Source organism: Pleurodeles waltl, chromosome 11 (genome assembly GCF_031143425.1).
Source record: "Pleurodeles waltl isolate 20211129_DDA chromosome 11, aPleWal1.hap1.20221129, whole genome shotgun sequence".
Taxonomy (NCBI): Eukaryota; Metazoa; Chordata; class Amphibia; order Caudata; family Salamandridae; genus Pleurodeles; species Pleurodeles waltl.
In genome coordinates, this window is record NC_090450.1 from 585,328,125 (window position 1) to 585,353,378 (window position 25,254).

The 25,254-nt window shown below is 46.2% G+C and overlaps 1 protein-coding gene across 1 annotated transcript in view; it reads right to left on the bottom strand.

Annotated features, from left to right (window-relative positions):
- KAT6A (lysine acetyltransferase 6A) overlaps window positions 1–25,254 on the bottom strand; it is a 1,196,154-nt gene that overhangs the window by 817,621 nt on the left and 353,279 nt on the right. The window contains exon 8 of the mRNA XM_069214088.1: window positions 5,185–5,297. Coding sequence (XP_069070189.1) covers window positions 5,185–5,297 — 113 coding nt within the window. The remainder of the gene's footprint in view (window positions 1–5,184; window positions 5,298–25,254) is intronic.

Here is a 25,254-nt window from a genome sequence, read left to right on the forward strand (position 1 = left end):
CCACTGCAGTGGTCGCAGCATCAGCCCTAGAGAAATGGGTCCTCAATCCTTCTGGAGGCTGCTTCTTGGCCAGTGCATATCCCATCTTAGTGCAAAGTAATAAACACATGGATACAGTCCTCTTCTGCATTACCTTGCCTTTCCTTGCTCTACAGCACCCCACAAAAATCAGATCGTCGACCAGATGGTCTTTGGTAGTATCAAATTAAAAACTCAGCACTCCTCAGGGGTCCAAACGATGAACCCTCTAATCCTGTTTTGAGGGGCTAGGCAGAGTATAGAATATCAGAAGTGTGATAGACTGTCGATGGGAACCTTCAGTAGAAAAGCTGCTCTACTGCTCAGCACCAGCGTGTCTGGAAAGAAGGCTGTATAAGGCAGCTGGAATGACATGTGAGAAGCTGAGGTTATAGCAATGAGAAAGACCATCTTGAGGGTCGACAGAAGATGTAGACGACAGCTGATAGAGTTTCAAAGGGGTGCAAATTTGAAAAGTGAGAACTAAATTCAGGTCTCAGTGTGGCATCACAAAGGGCTTGGGGGGGGGGGGGGGATGTGGATTAAGCATTTTAGAAATCATATCTTAGCGTGATTTCAACCAGTTTGATAAAAGCTGAAGGGACTGACAGGTAACCTAACTGTGCCAACTGTAAGTCATTGCTGGGCCAAAGATAAAACAAATAAGACATCGAACAGGTTGGCCTGCACCGGGTCCGTATTACGGATGCCGCACCAATCCACAAACTTCTCCCAGCGTAGAATGACTCTTTAGAAGGACATCTGCTACTTCAGGAGGAAGACTGAATGTAGTCAACTGCTGCTGCTCAATCTTCATGAAGGGAAGTGTAGATTGTACAGGCCAGGATACAAGACCCTGCCCTGCTGCTGTTACAGAAGATCCTATTGAAGTGGATGTCGGACCGGGGAACAGATGCTCATGCCCACAAGTTCCAAATACCACACTCTTCATTGCCCAATCCAGAGCTAACATGATTTAGGCACAGTCGTTCCTTATCTTCTTCAACACTTGGACAGGAGAGGTAGTGATAGGAAGGCATATTAGAGCCAGTGATCCACTCTAGGCGGAAGGTGTGTCCAAGAGAGAGACTATTTGCCAACTCCAGCACATAAAAGTGTTGCTAATACCCATTCTCACCAATGGCAAAGACATTGAGACGGGGTCCTCCCTATAAACATCCCACCATGGACAACCAGGGAAATTCCTTGATGATACAGCCAATTCCTAAGGCACAGGGCCTCCTGGTATAGGATCCTGGACCCCATTACACCATGCTTGTTGCAATACCTCAGGGTGGTGGAGTTGTCAGTAAGAACCTGAACCAGTCTCCTTTTCACAGACAACAGGAAGGCTTTCCAAGCCAAATAAATAAGATGTAGCTTCAACAGGTTGATATGTAGATGGGAGTGCACTGGAGACCAGACCCTATGATCTCCATATCTCCAAGATGAACTCCCCAAACAAATAATGATGCATCTGTCACCACTGTCAGCTCTGGATGGGGTAGGGAGAGGTGTCGTCCGCTGGTCCAATTGAGGTCAAGCAGCCACCACTGCAGAACTTTTGCATTCTTCTCTGAAATCCGGATAGAATCTGACAAGCACCCCTGGTGCTGGGCCCACCGAGATTTCAGACCCCACATATGTCACCCAGCATGGGTGACAAGCAGGATACAAGAGGCTAGTAGTCCGTGAAGCCTCAAAGCAACCCTCAATGAGAGCCAGGACCAAGGCTGAAACATCAGAATCATAGCCCAAATGTTCTGAAAGCTCTTTGAAAGATGCTTTTGGAGGGCAGAGCACTGAGAGGTTTGCTCTGCCTGTGGGCCTGGATGATGTTTGTTGGATCCCCTACTCCAACCGCAAAAGGACAGGTGTGCCAGTTGTTGGCGAGACGGGACTTGGCATTGCCTATGAACAAAACCCTTGGCAATGCCTTGAAAGGTGAAAAACAGTTGGGGATACCGCCTTGTGGGTGTGGAAAGCCAGAGGGTGCTGTTGCTCGACTTCTCTATCGGCTAAGTGGCAAGACCCATCAAAAGGCATACTCATAAGAGATAGCCTTAACATCACCCAAAAAGCTTGTGGATATCAACCAAGTGTGGCATTGGAGCACTACGCTAGCCCCGAATATTCTGCCTAAACAACTGATCATGTACAGGGCCGAATGTGTGACATATTTGACCATGTCTGTGCCGAGCTGACCCAGAATTCCCCCAGGACTTCAGAAAAGATCTCAGCAACTGACTCTAATAATAAGTAATCCCAAACAGCTGGTGAGGACTCACCAAAAGGAGAGGCCAGCTGAAGAGAATTTTGTTTCCCAAATGCCTTCAGTCTCTTTACTCCTGATCTGAACAAGTAGTATAAAAACAGTTTTGAACTGATCCTGCTGGTGGAAGGCTGAACCTCCAGGGTCTCTGGAGTAGGGTATTGTGTCAAAAAAATCAGGGTCGTCCAGAGCAGGTCTGTGGTGGTGTGCAGCTTGCCTACTTACTCATGGGCAAGAATAAGATTTAGCCCAGATGCCTATGAGGGTGTCAGTCAGGGCTTCCTTGAATGGCAGCAAGGGCCCAGGCAAGGTCTGCCCAGGCTACAGAATTTCAGTGAGCACATTTGGTTGTTACTTCAACTGACATCAACTGACTAGAGGGAGAATCCAGCACAAAACAAGAATACACTGTTCCTAATAGAGGAAAGTGAAAGAAAAACACAGGGCAACCCTTAGGTTAGAAGCTAGTGCCTTCACACATCCCATCGGATGTCATGCTTCATCATCGGGCAAGTTCCTCGTCAGACCGGCGCTGCAAAGTCTGACGGGCACCCCTGAACTCTTTGCCGGAGATCTTTTCTCAGTAGCACTGTGCCGAAAAAGGATGTCAAGTAGTTAGTGCACCTATTCCAGGCACCACTTAAGCGAGGAGAGAGAAGAAATGGCAAACAGAAAAGGTTAAAACTGGCTCAAAACCCTAGCAGGACACCAAATTTTAATGGACAAAAAAGGGTGATGGCCAAGATAAAAACAAGGAGGAGAGTGAGGGATGTGATAATGCTCAAACCACTCTCACGCTATACCTAGAAATACGGGTTGAGGAATTAACCTAAACCCTAAGGCAAAGGGTCAACATGTTTCGTGTCTGAACGGTCCAAAGGGATCCACCAACACTTCATCAGGACCAACAAATCTATCTCAATATTTCTCCTAAAAAAATATAATTACGAGGTACAATTTGTCCACACTGACAGTATTAAACTCCAGTCACTTACAGTAAGGCTGCACGTCAAGCTAGTCTAATTCAAGGGTCAACCGTCCCATCGAAAGGATCGGGTGTCATAGTAAAACACGCGCCCAGAGGAGAGCAATAACATTCAGAGTCGTAGCTCCTCAGCCCAGGACCTACCCGCAGCCGTGTTCCTGGCCTCCTGCAGGCCCAGACAGTAAATTATCATCATCATATTGTGGAGAAATTCTTCACCCTCATCTCCATCATTGCCAAAGGCTGGCTGGCTGTGCTCAGAATCTGATCCAAAAAGTTGCGGGGGTTGGAGGGAAATCGAGAGAGAGGAGCACCTAAATGTTCTTGTGACTTCTCAGAAGGAGAGTGGTGAGACTGGGTCAAGGCCCGCTTGGATTTCGTAACTTTTTAAAATTTTATTTTTATAATTTTGACTTACCTGAAGATCTGTTGAGGGAGCAGAAAGAGGACTTCCTATGGTATGTTATAGTATGGTATTTGCCGACATACAGCTTGGCTTTGCGATCCTGACTCACCTTCAGGTGCATAAAGGCACACTTCGCAAGACTTGGAGTCGAGGCCCAAATCCAAACACCAGAGAAATACCTCATGGGTATACGTCACAGACATCTGCTCGCAGCAGTCCGTACAATGCTTAAAAGCTATAGTTGTAGGAATGGACATGTGCCCCTGCGCACTTGAATAAAAATAACAAAAAACCTCTAGCTGTCTTTTCCAGGCACTGCAAGATCAACTTGAAGCCACACAACACCACTTACCAGCATACAAGTGCTATGCTTAAAAATCTTCCGGATCCAGTCTGGCAACTCGGGATATTTTGAAGGTGAGTAATCTGAAGTTAGAAGTATCTATGAGAACATTCCATACAAAGCCATGGGGGAAAGCCTCAAATTTAAAAGAACTGAATTCACATTAACTAGAGCTTTGGACCTGCAGCAGCTCCAACTGGATGGGGAACCATCACCACACAGCTCTGCAACACTCTAAGACTGAAGGTCAAAGACTTGAGAAAGAGAATGTGAGAGATTTATGAATAAGCGTCACATGAGCAAAGAAAAGTTAAAGCACATGCTATTTTTGGCACAGACAGGGTCGCACTGAACCTTGCCTAAAAACTTTTAAAGAGGAATATATGTGCTGTGTAGGAGGAAGGGGGACTGGACTCAACAATGCTTCATTGTTCATTTGGAATATTACACCATCTTAATAAGCTCCTTCCTGTCTGCCTACTGGCCACTCCCAAATCAATTAAGCAAACAGTCAACAAAACTACTCACAAAATATCTTGCTTCTCATATCACACCAAACAAGCAGTCCCCCTGCTGTTCCTTCTCCATATCAGTACGTCACAAAATATAGTCAACTTCAAACAGTACAATTCTGAAGGAGACTCACAACAAGGCCATGTCTCAAAATGACCTGCCAGACGTTGACACCTTCCCTTCTATCATACCCTCTTATTCACTTCTGTCACTCCATTCTCACTGCTCCTTACATCAGTAATGTCCCTTATTAGTCCTGTCTGCTCTGGCCACTCAATATTAACCCTCAAAAACATCATGGACATTTCAATGTCCCACCTCAATGCCCCTAAACACTGTCCATCCAACTGACTGATTAAATTAACTTATATCACATACACTACCCTTGTGCGTCATGCTTACCCGGACACTGACCAGCCATCATTTATGGCTCACCATTGATCTTCAATGTCCCTTTATGTCTCAGTACAAAATGTTTCCATCAATATCAACTTTCACTCCAAGAAACAGCCAGCCTCCAACCATTGTTTGCCTCTGCCCAATGCCCCCTGCCACAGCCCACCCAGTCACACCACTCTATAAGTCTTTGCTATTTGCTGTCTCTTGAACAAAAGTAAATATCAGAACAATTAAAACAGTAGAGCTACCTGTAACGCCTGCTCCTGAATGTGTTCAAACATTTCAATTTCGTTCGCAATCTCATCATCTTGGCTTTCATGAAACTGCTCTTCTGTCTTTTCATCCCATCCATCATGATTGTCTATTGATGAGAAAACGAGGGGTACATCAGTTAGGGACATAAAGACAGATTGAGCGAAGTCCTTACATTAAGAAACATAGAACAGGTTGTTGCACATGAACAGAACAATGGCACTACACACAGGTGAACAAATCAAGAGACAGACCTACAGTCAGTCTCACTGACCAATGACTCAATGGGTAAAGGAGGGATCACCCAACACTGCCAACAAGAGGACCACCATATGGCAAGACATGAACATCTGTAAAAAGGCCAGAGGGAGAGGGACAGTAATAAAAGCTGTGAGCAAAAACATATGGTGGAGCTCCCCAAAGGGATTAAAGAGCGTCTGCAATAAGAGGGGAGGCAACATAGATAAAGAAATTAGAAAGAGATTAGAGGAGCATCAGAACAGAGACAGGAGAGTGACATTAAAAAGATGGGAGGGAGGAAGAGAGCATCAGGAAAAATAGAGGAGAGAGAGTGTAAGTAAAAGAGATAGAGAATGTCTGAATTAATGGGGCAGCGCGTCGGTGGAGATGAAAGAATATGTCACTAAAGAAAGAGGAGACATGGTCAGAAAAAAAACACAAAAACTTTCGGTAAAGAGCAAAACAGAGTATAAGGAAAGGAAGAAAGAAAATGAGGATTTCAACGATCAGCAGCAATAAATCCTCAGTTAAGAGAGCAGTGAGAATGTCAGTAAGCAGCAACATCATCAGAGAAAAAAAGCAGTGAATTAGAAGAGGAAGCAATTAGCAAGTATAAGGAAAAACAAAGCAAACACCAGAAAAAGAGCAAGGAGAGAGCATCGACAAAGTAATGGGTAAACTTGAAAAAAATTAGTAATGAGAACGCTACAGTAAGGGGGAGACACAAAGAGTTGGTAAAGAGATCTGTAAAAGATCAGAAATATAACATCAATACAGAGAACAGTCTTAGAGCATCACTGGCGGACAGTGAGAAATTATTACTTAAGGGAGTCTTGAGGGCACAAGTTAAGATAGCAGTATGCGAATGCTGACAATACAGCAGAGCTAGTTTACCAATCATGACAGCAGCAAGGGTGAGGACGAAAAAGAGCAAAAAGTAAACACCAGGAAAGAAGAGACCAAGAGGATTTATTTATGCTCATTATCAGTGAAACTGATATTTGCTTAATTACGCAGGTTTAAATGATTTTTTTGTAAAAGTAAGCAGTGCTCGGATACAAGAGCGCTACGCCTTAGGTAGAGTATGGAGCCTCAGTGAAGCAAGGAGCACTGTCAGGATAAGAGTGGAATGCAGCTTAAGTAAACAGTGCAGCGAGTGTCAGTATAGAGCGCACTGACAGGATCAATAAAGAGAACCAGCATTAGAAGAAATCAAAAAACGTCAGAGGGTAGTAGTGAGTCAGTAGAGCAGGACGCATCAAAAGAAAGAACAGAAAGGAGCCAACACTAATGACAGAGCAGACATCATCAAAGGAGTGTACAGATTATCAAGAGAGCAGGCAGGATGAATAAAGCGCGGTGAGAGTGAGAAAATACATTACTTACAAAGTCTTAGTAAATGTCAAGGTGATGGCGTCACCAACAGCAGTAAATGGATTGAGAAAGAGAAGTGAATGTGTTCGTAAAGTGAGCATTAAGTGCGTCGGCCAAGAAATCAATACTATGAGTAACAACAGCAGTGCAGGTAGGTCGCATACAATTAAGTCAGGACAACAAAGAGAACAGCCATGTCTCAGAAACAAATCATCACAGGTACGAGCCTTAGTAAAAAAAGAGCATAAAGGCATCAATAAAGCAATGTTGGGTACAAGCGTGCATCACATATTTCCCTTCAGACAACAGTGTTGATGAACTCGGTGTAGTGGCGCATGATCGTCAATTAAACAGCCAAGGGCAGGAAGAATAACATGCTGCCCTAGGCAAAAGCTGCCCAGAATAGCTAGGTTTCGAGATTTTACTAAGCTTCGACTGCGTCTTTAACCTACATTAAAAGTTATAGATTATTTAAAAAGTTTTTGCCAACACAGTTTTGGCCCATCAAAAAAGATATCAACATAGTATTTACACAAAAAAGCTCAGTAAAACCAAGTCTGAAGGACACGGTAGAGTGGAAAAAAAGGGATAAACAAGTACTGGAGTTGCCAATAAGTCTGGTGTTGAATGCCAGCTTTTTGGGTTTGACAATGGTTCTTTTGTATCGTCGTGGTTTTTGCAAAACATAATTGTGACGGAAGCTGCCAGCCCACCTCAACAATAAAAAAAGTTGCTAAGAGCAAAAACATTTTTTCTAACAAAAAGAACTCATTATCACACTTTGGCCCTCATTCTGACCTTGGCGGGCGGCGGAGGCCGCCCGTCAAAGTCCCGCCGTCAGGTTACCGTTCCGCGGTCGAAAGACCGCAGCGGTAATTCTGACTTTCCCGCTGGGCTGGCGGGCGGTCGCCTTCAGACCGCCCGCCAGCCCAGCGGGAAAGAGGCTTCCACGATGAAGCCGGCTCGGAATCGAGCCGGCGGAGTGGAAGCTGTGCGACGGGTGCAGTTGCACCCGTCGCGTATTTCACTGTCTGCGCAGCAGACAGTGAAATACATGTAGGGGCCCTCTTACGGGGGCCCCTGCAATGCCCATGCCAGTGGCATGGGCACTGCAGGGGCCCCCAGGGGCCCCGCGACCCCCCCTACCGCCATCCGGATCCCGGCGGTCGGACCGCTGGGATCTGGATGGCGGTAGGGGGGGTCGGAATCCCCGCGGCGGTGCAGCAAGCTGCGCCGCCGTGGAGGATTCAATGGGGCGGCGGTACACTGGCGGGAGCCCGCCAGTGGTGCCGGTCCGACCGCGGCTTTACCGCCGCGGTCGGAATCCCCATTGGAGCACCGCCGGCCTGTCGGCGGTGCTCCCGCGGTCCTCCGCCCTGGCGGTCTTTGACCGCCAGGGTCAGAATGAGGGCCTTTGTGTGTGGAAGTTAGCAATAGCTGAGGAGGGCTAACCCACTGCACTAATGGTCTGGAGTCTGTGTAGGCGTTGTTTGGAGATTCCAGCATAGAGAGTGTTGCCGTAGTCTAGCCCGCTGGTGATGACAGCTTACGTGACAGTCCACCCGGTGTTCTATGGCAATCATTTGAATATCTTTTGCAGCATGCATAGGATGTGGAAGCAGGAGGAGCATGCTGCATTGACTTGAGCCATCATGTTGAGCTTGTCATCTACAATCATCCCTGGATTTTTTGTGTGGTCTGTGGGTGTTAGTCCGAGCTCCAACTGCCCACCAGGCAGAATCCTGTGGGGAGGTCGTGTTGCAGAAGACCATTACTTTTGGCTTGTCGGAGTTGAGCTTCAGGCAGTTGGTTTGCATCCTGGCTGCTACCATGGTCATGCAGTTGGTCCTGGTGGTGTTTGTCTTGTCCGTCAGGGAGAGAATGAGTTGGGTGTCATCAGCATAGATGATCGGATGATGTTGGTGAGCGGTGTCATGTATATGTTAAAAACAGTGGGGCTGAGGGATGATCCCTGTGGGACACCACATATCAGTTTATTGGTCTCTGATGTGAAGGGTGGCAGCATGACACTTTGGATTCTTCCTGTGAGGCAGGAACAGATTTGTTTGGGAGTGGATCCTTGAATGCCAGTATCGTGGAGGCTTCTGATTAGAGTATTGTGGGAGACAGTGCTGAGGGCTGCAGAGAGGTAAAGAGAGTTAGATAGGAAAGGAAGGCGAAAACCAGTAAAGGCCCGCAAACAGAAGAGGATTTGCATTGGGGAGGAACACTCCACCTCCCAAAAAAATAAACTGAAAAAAAAACTGAGAGAAAAGAGTTTATGCAATTCAAATAAGAAGAACTGCAGGAAAACGTTTTGAAATCAGACATTTGTACACTGCATTCTTCAAACTTATCATTTTGAGGATGGGAGTTTGTCAACTAAGCTATTCGTCCATATCATACATAACTGGAAGTAGCAGGAGTTACTATCTGCCAATTTAATGTATCTGTAATCAACCTCAGAGAGATGAGAAGGGAAGTCACACATCTACCTGGATTTAAACTTGTGACAGGTCACTAACAGATGTAAGCAGTGTGCAATATATATTATTGGCTTATCTGCTTGAAACTCTTTTGAAACGAAAGTGAACCATTAAGAGATTTATTTCTCTAGGCCACGATCTCACTTAAAGAGCTTTGTGCACTTATGTTTTTGGTTTCACCTGTGTCTGTTCTATCAGATGTAGACTCTCTTCCACTCATTGCCTAGTTGAAGGTCGTTTGGACTCGTTCAGGATTTTCATGCAGTCATTTAGCAGACCTAGGTTACTGTGATGCAGGTACACAGGGCTCTTGGTAAGAGGCGGTCAAGCTCAGTGTTGGCTGGTGGGTGTGGAAGATCTTTTCAGCCATCTAGATGGAAGTCTTCTTTGTGACTGCAGCAACAGGCAAAGGAGGAACGGATATCACCACTGCTCTAGGATTTAAAGACTAGATGGACTAATTTCCATAATGTTAATATGAAACGTCTTCCGTTGAGGGAGACATTTCCTCTAAGTTGACAAGCTGCAAATATAGGTCCCCACTTTTTAATTAATGAGTCTATCACAATGGCTTGCACTTAAGGAGGTTTCAGAACTGGAAGTGCCGTATTTGCATGTCCGCTTGCAGCTTACGTGCCAAGTTGTCTTTGCCATGCACTTGGAGAATGTTAAAAGAGCTGACTTCAAATCAAAAGGAATGACCTTGTACAGTCGGGGCTCACAATTGAAAGGAGTTGTAGCCAAACAGTAGAGCTGTTGAAGGTGGAACTGGGAAACCAGGTTTAAATCTCACCTCTAGCCCTACATCATGTGATTCTGAGCGAATCACTTAACCTCCCATTGCCCACAATATGTAACATCATTTCAAGTAAATGCCCGGTGAGCAAGTAAAGTGTTCTAATACCCTTGGTCCAAGTTTGCGCTATATAAAACTGCAAAAATAAATAAAACATTAGGCCTCATCTGCGTTTGGCACACATTTGAATCTACAAACATGCACTCTGTACATCCATGGACCCAAACCAGTCTCCCTGATCTAAACATGCTAAGGAGCCACCATTCTCCTATGACCAATTTGTTGGCGAACATTAGATCTAGAATAGGATGATACTCCAACCATAGATCTTTTTCCATATCAAATACGTTTTGGGAGTCGATGGTTGTAAGGAAATGCCTCCTTCGCATGGTTACCCCCTGACTTTTTGCCTTTGCTGATGCCAAGTTATGATTTGAAAGTGTGCTGAGGCCTGCTAATCAGGCCCCAGCACCAGTGTTCTTTCCCTAACCTGTACCTTTGTCTCCAAAATTGGCACACCCTGGCATCCAGGTAAGTCCCTTGTAACTGGTACTCCTGGTACCAAGGGCCCTGATGCCAGGGAAGGTCTCTAAGGGCTGCAGCATGTCTTATGCCACCCTGGGGACCCCTCACTCAGCACAGACACACTGCTTGCCAGCTTGTGTGTGCTGGTGGGGATAAAATGACTAAGTCGACATGTCACTCCCCTCAGGGTGCCATGCCAACCTCACACTGCCTATGGCATAGATAAGTCACCCCTCTAGCAGGCCTTACAGCCCTAAGGCAGGGTGCACTATACCATAGGTGAGGGCATAGGTGCATGAGCACTATGCCCCTATAGTGTCTAAGCAAAACCTTAGACATTGTAAGTGCATGGTAGCCATAAGAGTATATGGTCTGGGAGTCTGTCAAACACGAACTCCACAGCACCATAATGGCTACACTGAAAACTGGGAAGTTTGGTATCAAACGTCTCGGCACAATAAATGCACACTGATGCCAGTGTACATTTTATTGTGAAATACACCCAGAGGGCACCCTAGAGATTCCCCCTGAAAACATACCCGACTTCCAGTGTGGGCTGACTAGTTTTACCAGCCTGCCACACACCAGACATGTTGCTGGCAACATGGGGAGAGTGCCTTTGTCACTCTGTGGCCAGGAACAAAGCCTATACTGGGTGGAGGTGCTTCTCACCTCCCCCTGCAGGAACTGTAACACCTGGCGGTGAGCCTCAAAGGCTCACCCCCTTTGTTACAGCGCCAAAGGGCATCCCAGCTAGTGGAGATACCCGCCCCCTCCGGCCACGGCCCCACTTTTGGCGGCAAGGCCGGATGAGATAATGAGAAAAACAAGGAGGTGTCACTGGCCAGTCAGGACAACCCCTAAGGTGTCCTGAGCTAAGGGGACTCTGACTTTTAGAAATCCTTCATCTTGCAGATGGAGGATTCCCCCAGTAGGATTAGGGATGTGCCCCCCTCCCCTCAGGGAGGAGGCACAAAGAGGGTGTAGCCACCCTCAGGGATAGTAGCCATTGGCTACTAACCCCCCCACACCTAAACACACCCCTAAATTGAGTATTTAGGGGCCCCCAGAACCTAGGAAGATGATTCCTGCAACCTGAAAACGAAGAAGGACTGCTGACCTGAAGCCCTGCAGAGAAGACGGAGACACCAACTGCTTTGGCCCCAGCCCTACCGGCCTGTATCCCCACTTCAAGAAAAACTGCAACAGCGACGCATCCCCCAAGGTTCAGCAACCTCTGAAGCCTCAGAGGACTACCCTGCATCTAAAAGGACCAAGAACTCCCGAGGACAGCGGCCCTGTTCCACAAAGACTGAAACTTGCAACAAAGAAACAACATTTAAAGGACTGCACGTTTCCCGCCGGAAGCGTGAGACTTTCCACTCTGCACCCATCGCCCCCGGCTCGACTTGCGGAGAAACAACACTACAGGGAGGACTCCCCGCGACTGCGAGCCCGTGAGTAGCCAGAGTTGACCCCCCCCTGTGCCCCCCACAGCGACGCCTGCAGAGGGAATCCAGAGGCTCCCCCCTGACCGCGACTGCCTGCTTCAAAGAACCCGACGCCTGGTAAAAAGACACTGCACCCGCAGCCCCCAGGACCTGAAGGATCCGACCTCCAGTGCAGAAGCGACCCCCAGGTGGCCCTCTCCCTTGCCCAGGTGGTGGCTACCCCGAGGAGCCCCCCCCCCTTGCCTGCATCGCTGAAGAGACCCCTGGGTCTCCCATTGAAACCTATTGCAAACCCAACGCCTGTTTGCACACTGGACCCGGCCGCCCCCGTGCCGCTGAGGGTGTACTTTCTGTGCTGACTTGTGTCCCCCCCCGGTGCCCTACAAAACCCCCCTGGTCTGCCCTCCGAAGTCGCGGGCACTTACCTGCTGGCAGACTGGAACCGGGGCACCCCCTTCTCTATTGAAGCCTATGCATTTTGGGCACCACTTTGACCTCTGCGCCTGACCGGCCCGGAGCTGCTGGTCTGGTAACTTTGGGGTTGCCCTGAACCCCCAACTGTGGGCTACCTTGGACCCAACTTTGAACCCTGTAAGTGCTTTACTTACCTGAACAACTAACAAATACTTACCTCCCCCAGGAACTGTTGCATTCTGCACGGTCTAGTTTTAAAATAGCTTATTGCCATTTTTGCCAAAACTGTACATGCTATTTTGTTGATTCAAAGTTCCTAAGATACCTGAGTAAAATACCTTTCATTTAAAGTATTGTGTGTAAATCTTGAACCTGTGGTTCTTAAAATAAACTAAGAAAATATATTTTTCTATATAAAAAACCTATTGGCCTGGAATTGTCTTTGAGTGCGTGTCCCTCATTTATTTCCTGTGTGTGTACAACAAATGCTTAACACTACCCTCTGATAAGCCTACTGCTCGACCACACTACCACAAAATAGAGCATTAGAATTATCTCTTTTTGCCACTATCTTACCTCTAAGGGGAACCCTTGGACTCTGTGCATGCTATTTCTTACTTTGAAATAGTACATACAGAGCCAACTTCCTACAAATGGTCTTGCTTCTTTCATGTTTTGGAAAGGCACCACTGCACTCGTATGCGAAAGAGATAGAACATCTTGCAGCAACTGGAAGAGGTCTCAACACACTAACTTGTATCAACATATTCACTATTGATTAATAACTTAATGCCTAGCTAAGGACTAAAAATCAATAAACAAAATGCAAGGCTGCACTCTATACAATGCTATTGGGCCTAACTGAAGGCACACACCTCTAATAAGTGTGTGATGAGTGTCTGCCCTGCTTTGTCCAAGTCTCACTGCAATCAGTGATAATGTCTTTGAAACGTGTTGTTTTCAGGCCAATGGTATGTACTGGCGCTTTGCTCCTTGTGTAAGAGGTACTTGGTTATTTTTCCACTTTAATTCTTTGGCATCACTGAAAGTTAACAAAACCTAACAAAGTTGACCTCCTCTGAATAGCTATAAATAAACCAAAACATAAGAACACCGGAAGATTCAATAAGTGAAAATGGAAGAAAAAGTTACTTACCTTCGGTAACAATGCTTCTAGTGAGTACATGACTTACTTGCAATCTCAAGCTATAAATAATTCTTCTAGGGTTCACAATGGCCCTGAAAACATTTTTCCCAGCAATGGCCCTCCAGCACCGACAGGCAGCCTCACACAGCTCCAGCTTTGAATCTTCTACTGGACTTGAGATTACCAAATTATATTATACCTCCATCTGCCCTTTGACATCAGGTCCTTGTCTTTTATTCACACCCCTTCAAGGCATGCAGAAAGGAAGCAATAGAGTCAAGAAAGTTAAAAAAAAAAAAAAAAAAAACAGCCTATAACATATTTGCATACCTTGGGATCTTATTAACAATGGTTTAATCTCATGCAGGGGGGAGGGATCTCTGGGAAGATTATCTACTGTTTAAATAAAGTAAATATCTTCTTCAGATGGATATGTTTTCCTGCAGATTCTTCACCTTATAAATGAGTTCCAAGCCAAAAAACAATTGCCTAAACTAACCATTCACAATTTCAGGATATTAAGGAAAAAACAGATGGCCAGACTAGATACATTCTGGTGTTTCAGAATAATATTAACAGCCTAACTAGTGTTTCTATACTACCTGGAAAAACCACAACATATAGTCCCACTTTGACTAACAAGGAAATGTTAATTGGGTGTAATTCTAAATCTACATTGTAGGTGCTCTGACTGAGATCATAATTGTAGAATAGTACCACCTGAATGCAGGGACCCTCAAACACGCCGTTAATAAATATGATTCTGATTTTGAAATTATGCACCTCACTGTTGAACAGTCAGGTGACACTCCTAAAGTATGACAGGACACCCCTTTACTGCATTTTCTTCTTTAGAAAACTAGAGAAATAGATCTGTAATTTTAAACCACATTGCACCATTTCTGTAGAAATGTGCCACATAATAAAAACATCCAGAGAATCTGCCTTAGACGCAGAGAAAAATTAGATGAAAGGCGGTTGTCAGGTTAAAAGTGCATTAGCTAGGTTCAACATAATCTGTATCTTTAAGGAGCCCAGCAGCTTCCATCACCATGCATGATCGAACAAGTTACTGACCTTCGGTAGCTAATTACCTAGTAGAGACATATTTCTAGTTGCAGATTCCTTAACTTAGAATTTCCCCCAAGCATCAGAATGGATCTGGAGACGGTTTCTTCGAGCAGTAGCCTTGAGCTTCATCAGGTGGTGTCTGTCGACCCCGCGTCCATCGACGTCATGATCGCCATGATAACATCACAGTTGTATATAGGAGCCACTCCGATGCACTGACGTCAATTTCTTTTCACAACTTTCCACGTCAGAAGTGCAGAGCCATGAAGAACACTAAGACTGGTGCGCCAGAGCTAAGGACCTGAAAGGGAGTCCCTGTCCCCAGAAATTAGTTTGCAGACCGGCAAGGATGGGTGTGTCAGTAAGAAATCTGAAACTAGAATATGTTTCTACCAGATCATTTGTTACCGAAGGTAAGTAACATCTGATAGAGACTTCTTGTTGCAGACTCCTTACCCTAGAATAGATACCCAAGCAATACCATACCAGGAGGTGGGTCTGCGAACCAAGATCATACTAAGAAGTCCTGCAGGACCGAACTGCGGATCTGACTGTCCAGAAAGTAGTGTTTAGTCAACGTGTGCAGGGACGCCCACGCTGCTGCCTGGCAGATGTCCACGAAACTCCACGAACTAATGCAGTGGTTGCAGCAGTTGCTCTGGTAGAGAGAGCACGCAAATCCTCAGGGGGATCGCTTCTTAGCCAAAGCTTAGCAAATTTTGAAGCAAAGAACAACCCATCTAGAGATGGTCCTTTTCTGCACCGCCTGACCTTTCTTTGACCACACAAAAGCAACAAAGAGTTTATCATCCACCCGGAAGTCTTTGGTACGATTGAGGAAGAAGGCCAATGCTCTTTTTGGGCCCAGACGGTAGAGTCTCTCCTTCACCAGAAGGATGTGGGGATGCATAGAAAGTAGGCAAGTTGATGGATTGGCATAAAGTGATCACTTTAGGAAGGAAAGCGACCATGGTACGAAGCACAACTGTGTCAGAATAGACAGAGATAAAGGGTGGCTTTGAAGAGCTTGCAGCTGTCTTTAATGTGACAAGTTAAAGAGGACAATTACGAAGTGACTCAAATGGAGCACTCATGAGGTAAGTGAGTACCAAGTTCAAATCCCACCGGGGTATTATGAACAGGATAGACGGAAACATGTGGTAAGACCCTTGAGGAATGTCCCAACAATGAAGGTTTCAACAAGCAGGGTTGGTGTGGTAGTCCGAGGAAAGCAGAGTGGCAGACAGATAACCTTTAAGGGTGCCCAAAACAGAGCCTTGCTGGACAAGAGAGAGTACAAACAAAAGAACCTCAGACAGAGGTGTAGAAAAGGGATCAACAGACTTGTTGGTACACCATGCCACAAATGTTTTCTAATGACAGGCGTATACTGCTTTGGTGGGGGGACGCCTAGCTGCCAAGATAACATTATAGGCTTCAGGCGGAAGGTCGAGAGCTGTCAACTGTTGCCACTCAATCTCCATGCAAGAAGGCAGAGACTGGACAGGTTCAGGTGATGAACCGTCCCCTGTTGCTGCGAAAGAAGATCCTCCCGAAGAGGCCTTCTGAATTACTTGGGCCTGGTCATTCTTTATCTTCTTGAGTTTTCTGCCAGAAGTGGTATAGGCAGAAAGGCATACAGGAGGCCTGAGTTCCGCTCAAGACGAAAAGCGTCGCTGAGTGACTGCAGCTTTGGAAACTCCAGCACGCAAAAGAGCTGACATTGTGCGTTCTCTGCAGAGGCGAACATATCTAACCAATGCTCTCCCCATTGCTGAAAGAGACCTTGCACCAATGTAGGAAAGTACCTTCTTTTTGACAAGGTTACCACCACTTTGTGACTTGGGGTGAATGTCTGCATTGTTCAGCATTTCATCCATCATTTGTTCTTTTTGCATTTGTTGCCCCAAGTGGGAAGGGTATGCCCAGATGTGGGTCCCATGCTCACTGCACAACTGGATTCAAGCTAGCCTAGCTGATGAATGAAGGGTGATAACCTGAAACCAGTCCTAGGGTGCTTGTTTCCGGTCCAGTGAGGACCTGGCTTGGCAGTTCGGGCTGGACTGTTCCCATGAGGAAAAGGGTCAAGACTGATTTACGTATGCTGGGTCCAAACTGGGGTGGCGTGGTGAGCAAAAAAAACAATGGATTAAACCCAGATCTGTGTGACTGGGGGTGAATGTTTGCATTGGTCAGCATTCCGTCCATCATCTGTTCGTTTTGCATCTATCACCACCACTTTTTGCCGGCTATCAGTGTTTTTTGACTGTGTTCACTGGGATCCTGCTAACCAGGACCCCAGTGACTGTGCTCTCTCCCTCTAAATTTGGTTGTTCCTGACTTAGTACACCCCGCAATTAGCAAATTTGTGCCCCCATGTAAGTCCCTAGTATATGGTACCTAGATACCCAGGGCATTGGGGCATCAGGGGTCCCCCATAGGCTGCAGCAGGTATTATGCCACCCATGGGAGCCCATGCAAAATTGCAAAATGTGTAGCCCAGACGGCAGGGTGCAAGTACCTGTGTGTGAGGGCACCCTTGCATGAGCAGAGGTGCCCCTGCAAATTCCAGCTCCATTTTCCGTGGAAGCCATTTTACCTGTGTACTGAACAGCTACATAAAGGTAACTCCGAACCTGGGCATGTTTGGTAAACATGTTTGAATCATACCCCAATACTGTTGCCAGTATTTGTTGTATGATTCCATGCACTCAGGGAGCTCCTTAGAGGACCCCTAGTATTGATCCTACCAGTTTGCAGGGTTTTCGCAAGCAGCCTGTGCTGCTGCCATCCTACAGACAGGGTTCTGACATCCTGCTGCTTGACCAGCTCAAGCCAAGAAAGGCAGAACAAAGAATTTCCTTTAGGAGTAAGAGGCAACACACTCTCCCTTTGGAAATAGCTGTTACATGGCTTGGGAGGGGTAGCCTCTCCAAGTCACCGGTATGCTTTGAAGGGCACATTTAGTGCCCTCATTGCATAAACCGGTTTGCACCAGTCCAGGGACCCCCGGTCCCTGCTCTGGCACAAAACTGGACAATGGAAAAGGGAGTGACCACTCCTCTATCCATCACCACCCCAGGGATGGTGCCCAGAGCCCCTCCAGGTGGCCACTCGATTCAGCCATCTTGAATCCAAAGTGGACAGAGGCCCCTGGGAGCATCTGAGTGGCCAGGTGAGGCAGGCGATGTCACAGCCTCCTCCTGAGAGGTGGTCACCCCAAACACCCCTTCCTTGGCTATTTAGGGTTTCCCACTTGAGTGGGTACTCAGATTCGGCATGCAAGATTCCAGCAGGAATCCGCTGCATCATTTACTTCAAATTCTGGCCACCGGGACTGCAACTGGACCCTCTAGGAACCGACCATCTGCAACTCCAACGATGATTCCTCTTTGCAACATTGTTTCTCCAGCTCCTTCCAGCAACTGCAACATTTCCCTATGCATCCTGTGATGGCAACAAGTCTTCAGCTTGCACAGAAGCAAGAAGTAATCTCCCTTGGAGTGAAGGAGTCATTCCCCTGCATCCGCAGGCAACAACTGCAATGACGACCAGCTGTGTGGATCTTCTCTCCGGCAAAACTGCGTGGATCCTGCAACACAGGTGGTGGTCTGGAGTGGTCCCCTTGGTCCTCTCTACCAGCTGTCCAACTTGGGAGATGGTAAGCCCTTGCCTCTCCTTGCAGGACAGTACCCCTGTGCACCATGACTCTTGCAGCAACCAAGGCTTGTTGGCTAATCTTCCAAGGGATCTTCAGGCTCCGTGTAACCCCCGGCCTCCAGCACTCTTCCCTGCAAAGCACAGTCACCCGGCCTGCTGCTCCAACAACATGGAACTCCTCTCAAGGTGTGCTCTGGGCCTCACTGCGATGCCTGGTGCCTGAGAGTTGCCTGTGGGGGCTCCATTCTCGACTTCTAACTCTCCCCAATGCTGAGGGAAAAACAAGGTACTTACCTCTTCTCTCATGGTCGCTGGGTGGCACTCTGGTACTCATCTTTTGGGAGTTCCTAGCTCCTCTAGTTCCCCTCTACAGATTCCACTTCCTTGGGTGCGGGGCTGACTCTTGTATTCCATTTACTTAGTATATGGTTGGTCTCCCCCTAGGGTCTCCATTATTTTTTGTTATTTCACTGCTTTCTATTACATTCTAAGCCTATTCCCAATTACTAATGTGTATATAAAAGTGTGGGTACTCACCTGCTAGTACGGTATTGCCTATACATTATTTTAGTATTTGTGTTACCATAATAAAGTACATGTATTTTTGTAACACTGTGTGCTTCTTTCATGTATGTAAGTGCTATGTGACTACAGTGGTATTGTATAAGCTATGCATGTCTCCTAGATAAGTCTTGGCTGCTCATCCACAGCTACCTCTAGAGAGCCCTGGCTTCCTAGACACTGGCTACACCTCACTAATAGGGAATGCCTGGACCTGGTAGAAGGTGATAACACCACAGTTGCTCACCACACACCAGGCCAGCTTTCTACAACCACCTCCAATGGAGACGCCATTCGTGATCGACCATGCATTGAAGGCTGAGTTTGTCTGCCTCGACTGACCGTTAGCTCCCTGGTCCATGGGCACATTGGATCCCTCGCCCACGACCATGCTGGAGAGAAATGGTTGCGGTGGGGCGCCCCTTCCACAGCCACAAAAGGGGCGAAAAGTGGACTGAGGGGGGTGAGGAGCAGCTGCAAGGCAAAGGGACCGAGCTATAGCTCGGGAATCCTTAAAGCGTTCGAGCGCTGAGACCGATTTGTCTCCGAAGAGATGGGTGCTATCGAAGGGCATGTCCATAAGCGATTGCTGGACATCTTCCAAAAAGCCAGACCGCCTCAACCAACAGTGGTGCCTCAAGGTCAGTGTTGACGCAACCATTCTGCCTAGAGAGTTGGTAGTGTCCAGCCCACAACGAATCACAAACTTGGCTGCATTTCTCCCATCAGCAATAGCTTGGGAGAGAATGGCCCAGGCCTCCTCCGGGACCTGTGGCAGCACCTGTGCAACCGTATCCCATAAAGTAGGGGAATAGCGACCCAAAAGGCATGCGGTGTTCACAGACTGCAACGCCAGACTGCAGGAAGAGAATAACTTATTCACAAGTTGGTCCAGTCGTTCTGATTCCCTATCCAGGGATTGTGGATGGGAATGCGCCAGAAGAGGAAGAAGCCTGGATGACTAAATCTCAGGTGTGGGATAGTGGGTCAGGAATGTAGGGTTGTTAGGCGTAGGCCTATGGTGGCGGGCAACTGTCCTGTTGACAGGAGCCCCTGTGCTGGGTTCAGACCACGTCCCCAGCAGGACATCAGTGAGGGCTTCCTTATAGGCAAAAGGGGTTCAGACGTAGAAGACCTTGGCTGAAGCACCTTTGTCTGTAGGTTAGTCCTGACAGCCACAAAAAGTAGCTCGAGGCCCAGGAACTCTCACCACCGAATATGAGGCTCCCTTCTCCATAGCCATGGTAGAGGAAGAAAGCATGCCAGTGTCAGGGGAGGTGTCAAGACCAATGGCTTCACCCAGTTCCGAAGCCCAGACCATTTCAGGATCTTCTAGCTGGAATTCTAAAGGGTCCAGCGACCTCTCCATACTCTCATCATACCCATACCAATAGATATAATGGTCAGGATCCAATCTGGGGAACAAAGTCCCCGTTGAAGACGGAACCAGCATTGAGAGACGTTGTTCCGGCTCGGAGTCGGGAATGAACATTGGATAGACGTTGATCGTGGACCAGAATGGACAACGGAAGAGTTGACATCTTATCCGCCACCGGGGAAGGTCGTAATGGCATGACCGGCGCTGGTACAGATCCAGTAACAGATCCTAGTGTGCCCTCCAAAGCCAAGGCCGAAGCCACCGGCGCAGAGCCCAAGAGGGCTCCCTCCGACCCTGCCCAAAAATGAGGCGCATGGCCTCGTTAAACTTTCTCACTTGGGCAGGGGTGGTTACAGGTCCCAGAAACTCGGGGAGCAGAAGAGCCGACCCAAAAGCAGGCTACAGAGGCTTAGAGCATCAACGCTTGTCCTGTGTTGCATCGCCTGAGCAATGAGGTTAACTTGAAGAATGTTTGTTCTTCTTTGACTTCTTCTTATGACCCGAATGTCTCAGTGATTCAGAGTGGGACGAGTGGTGGTGGCTCCACAAGCGGTCTCAAACCTTCCTCTTGAATGAGACCGGGAGCGACGTGGAGCCGAGCGCCGGTCTGCTATGAGCTTTAGGGACCGCTCCCTCAAAGTTCAGGTGTTCTTGGCCAGCACTCGGAGCACGACTTCGGGTCATGGTCGTGCTCCAGGCACCACAAGCACAAGAGGTGCAGATTCATCACCTATATCATATGGTGACTGGAGTCATACAGCTTGTATCCAGTCCTGGAGAAAGACACCTCGATTCACCAAGTAGTCAAAAACATAGAGCAAAAGGAGGAAAAGTCAGTCAAATTACTGAGAGTAGCTCTTCTCTGGATCTACGCGTAAACTGGCGTGGAAAGGAAAGAACTGACAACACCCCAGGGTGGCACCTATATACAACTGCAACGTCATCACAGCAACCACAACGCCAAAGACGAACACGGAGTCAACCGATCCCACCTGACGGCGCACAAGGGTACTGCTCGAAGAAAAACCTCTTGATCCAGTCTGACGCCTGGAGGATATTCTAAGGTAAGAAATCTGCAACTAGAAGTTTCTATTTGAGGCTGTGAGGCAAACTGCCAGTACAATCTGTTATTTTTCCGTGGAAGAATATGACATTCCAAAGTGAACATATGTATACAATTGTATAACATTGACAACCAGGGGAGAAGAGAGGGTTGCTTATGACTTCAGTGAGAATATCTAAAATGAAGAATTAGGGTTACAAATAAGTAACGTTTCTTTCTACATTGAAGAACTCTCACTGATAGTAATCAGCATAGAATAGATTAGCATGCATATCCCCACTTCCCAGAAGTCAATGTTGGAAATGATAATATAAAAGAAGTAAGGAAAAAAGAAGTAGAAAAATGAAATGAGCTTCAGGTATTCTAATTAAATAAAATACACAGAGTTGCCTGATCTCTAGTGAACATATGAATTAATTTTCAAGTTGCTGCCTTAAATAGTTATGAGAGGGGAACTTTCTTGACCCATGCAGCAGACGCTGCTTTCCCTCTGGTGGAATGTGCTTTGGTTTTACCAAGTAGAGGCTTATTTGCCAGCTGGTAACAATACTTAATATAGGATGCAATCCAACAAGCATTAGTCTGTTTGGAGAACACTAACCCATGTTCGGAAAGGACCATCATTTACAAAGAGATAACTCATCTTCATAACAAATGTACTTTGTCTAAATAAAACTAGAGGACTTTTTGAAAATCTAGTGATGAAAAGTTCTTGCCACTAGAGAGGAAGGGTTGGTAAAAAGTACAGTAAGAGATATATAGTCTGATTTACAGGACAATGTGACAACCCTGGGCAGAGAAGAAGGGTGCGTCCTTAAAAGTACTATGATGTGATGTACGATCGCGTAGGGCTCAGTTGACGATAATGCATGTAACTCACTCACTCTCTTTGCAACAACTTGGACCAAGAAAGCAACCTTCCACAAAAGATGCTGCAGTGTGGCCTTATGAATAGGCTCAAAAGGAGGAGCCACAAGTTTAGAGAGAACTAGATTTAACTCAGGTGAGGGCAGGCCGTCTGACTGAAAGGTAGATCTTTTAGCCCTTCTGAGGAGTCTTTGATGACTGAGACTGTGAAAAAAGATCATTGGTTTGGACCTGTAAGTTAAGCTCTATACCCAGGTGGACTTTAATCAAAGGAAATTGAAGTCTGTCGACTGAAAATAAAAAAAACACAAAGGAAGCATGATATTTTCCTGGCTGGATAGAGGATTGTGATTTTTGTCAAGGCACCAAACCACAATTGTTTTCAATCTGAACGCATAAGAAATCCAGGTAGATAGTCTATTTGCTTCTGGGAGAACTTTCATACAGTACAGTGACAAATTTAAGTGTTCGTACTGTGTGACCTCAGGAGCCACGCTGACAAATTCAAGGACTGTATGTTGGAATGGAGAATCTTCCATCTCATCCTGGACAGTAGATTGTGGCTACATAGCAGCTTCCTGTGAGGTTTGAGTGATATTTAAAGTAGCTCTGGACACCACCACTGCCTCAGCCACTACACAGCTATCAGGATCAGGTCAAAGTTGAACATCTGAACTTGATGATCACTAATGGCATGAGTGGTATTGGAGGAAAAGTATATAGAAATCTGTTTGACCAGGTCATTAAAACAGCATTGCCAATTCAGTGTGAATACCACATTGTGGATCAGTAGTTTAGTCATTTTGCATTCGCCCAGTTGTAAATACATTTATTTCTAGGAAACCGCTGTCTTGAAAGACCGCTGCAAAATATTGTCAAGTTGAATTTGTGGTTTGTGTAAATTGTCTGCTGAGGTCAGCCTGCTGATTGTAAGCCCTGTTAGATGTACATTTCTTGCCAGCAACCAATGCCAGATTTCTTAAGCCTCGAACAGCAAAGTTCACAATCTGGTTCCTCCTGGTTTGTTCAAACAGGACATTTTTGAAGTATTATCTGCCTGTTCTAGAACTCTGTGGATAGCACCGATTGAAAAGGTTCAGGAACACTGATGTGGTAGAGTTGTTGGTAAGGAGACTACTAACTTTGAATTGTAAGATTGCCTAAGAGAGCTACACATCCTGTGAAAGGAACATTGGAAACTATGGTCAGAGTTGGAAGATCATGGTGGAGCTGAACTTCTTTGAGAAGATTTCTCCGGTTGAGCCACCACTGAAAAGACTATCAAGTTTGTAGAGTTAATGAGATTGTCATTCCATTCTTCTTGATCTTATGTGCATTGATCTTCCAAGCACTGTTGGAGATGTCCCACGTAGAGATGGGCATTGGGTACCAAAACTATAGAAGAGGCAATGGATCCTAGCACTAAGACGACCTTCCTTCCTGTTAATTTTGTGGCATGCAACAAATGGGGACACTTTTGAAAAATTTAATACATCCGAAGTAGATACTTTTCTTCAGATGGTATTGAGAGTTGCTGCCAGACAGATCAACATTTGAATTGGAGATGTGGTTGATTTTTCCTGGTTGATACACAGCTGTAAGCTATGTAACAACTCAACAGCGTAGTTGAAGTCCTTTTGTGCTTCGCATGCTGTATAAGCCTTGATCAGCCAATCACTTAAACATGGATAAAATCCTTTTTCTGGGAGGAAAAGCGGACACCACTGCCATGCATGTTGAAAATGGTCTTGCAGCAGACTGGAGGTCAAAAGGTAGTACTCTGTACTGGTAGCGTGTGTTGCGGACAAAAATCGTGAGACATTTTCTGTGTTTTACTGCAATTGGCATTGAAATAAGCATCCCTTAAAGCCAGCCTCCTTCCAAAAACTGTTGATAAATTTTATGCAATGCCAAAATTCCAATATGGGAGGTTCAATATGGGATAAAAGTCTTGTTTGGGTCATCTCTTGGGTACCATAAATATCTGGATTAGTTACCTTAAACCCCTTGCTATGGAGGAACTGGTTCCATTGCCTGTTTTTCAGGAAGCAGGGTAATCTCCACTTTGGAGCTGGTTTGGTTAGTACTGTGGAGCACTTACTGGTGGATTCAAGGATGGTGGAGACAGACTGAATCATTTGTAAGATTTGTCAGTTGCCATGTTTTTGTAAAAATTCTTATGGATGTTTTGTTATACTACCCTCCACTGAAGTAGCGAAGAGAGCAGATGGAGTGTCGGGCTCATTGCTCTTTTTGTGAGTGAGATATACCTGGAGTAGAGTCTCCATAAGACTGTAGTGGCTGTTGATGTGTGTATGTCACAAACCAACGCCTGGGTATTCTGGGGATGATGCTCTTGGGTGGATGCCCTTGTTATAGTAGGTAATAAGAACATTAAGGGGTAAAACTCTCTCTGTCTGCCTGGTGTCCATGTGGTGAAATCTGGAATTATGAAAGGTCTGCTGCTTTAAAGAGTCCCAGAAACCTTCTTCATTTTTTTACATTTCCTCTTCTTTATCAGGACTGAGGAGAACAGACCTAAAAAGGAAGATTCATTATTTTCTGTTGAGCTTCAGGCTTCAGTGTAGTAAGATGAAGCCATGTCAGAAGTCTCAGAGGAATGCAAGGACTCCTGTCTTTCAGTAAATCATCTGCAAATGTACATAAGGATCCTCAAAGAGCCCTATCATCTCAGCCTAAAAGTGCAGAGTCATTTGTTTTAAAAGAGGTAGCAGCAGAATCACAAATTTCCTGCCCACTGTGTCCTTCGTCCATCTTTTTGTTCTCCTTTTCAAGAGGGTCTGATGCTTCTAGAGCTGAAGGCTGTTTCTTTTGGACTGCAGAAACTATCACAGAGTGAGATTTTGGTACATGCCTAACAAAATGGTAAACGTAAAGGCTGAAGAGAAATTTGCAGAGAATCTTCTGCCAGAATCACCAGCTTAGTCTCTGGAAAAACAGGTTCTTTTAAGAGGATGACTGCATAGGAATGGACCAAAGACAATGAATTCGTAGACACATTTGAATGCCTCA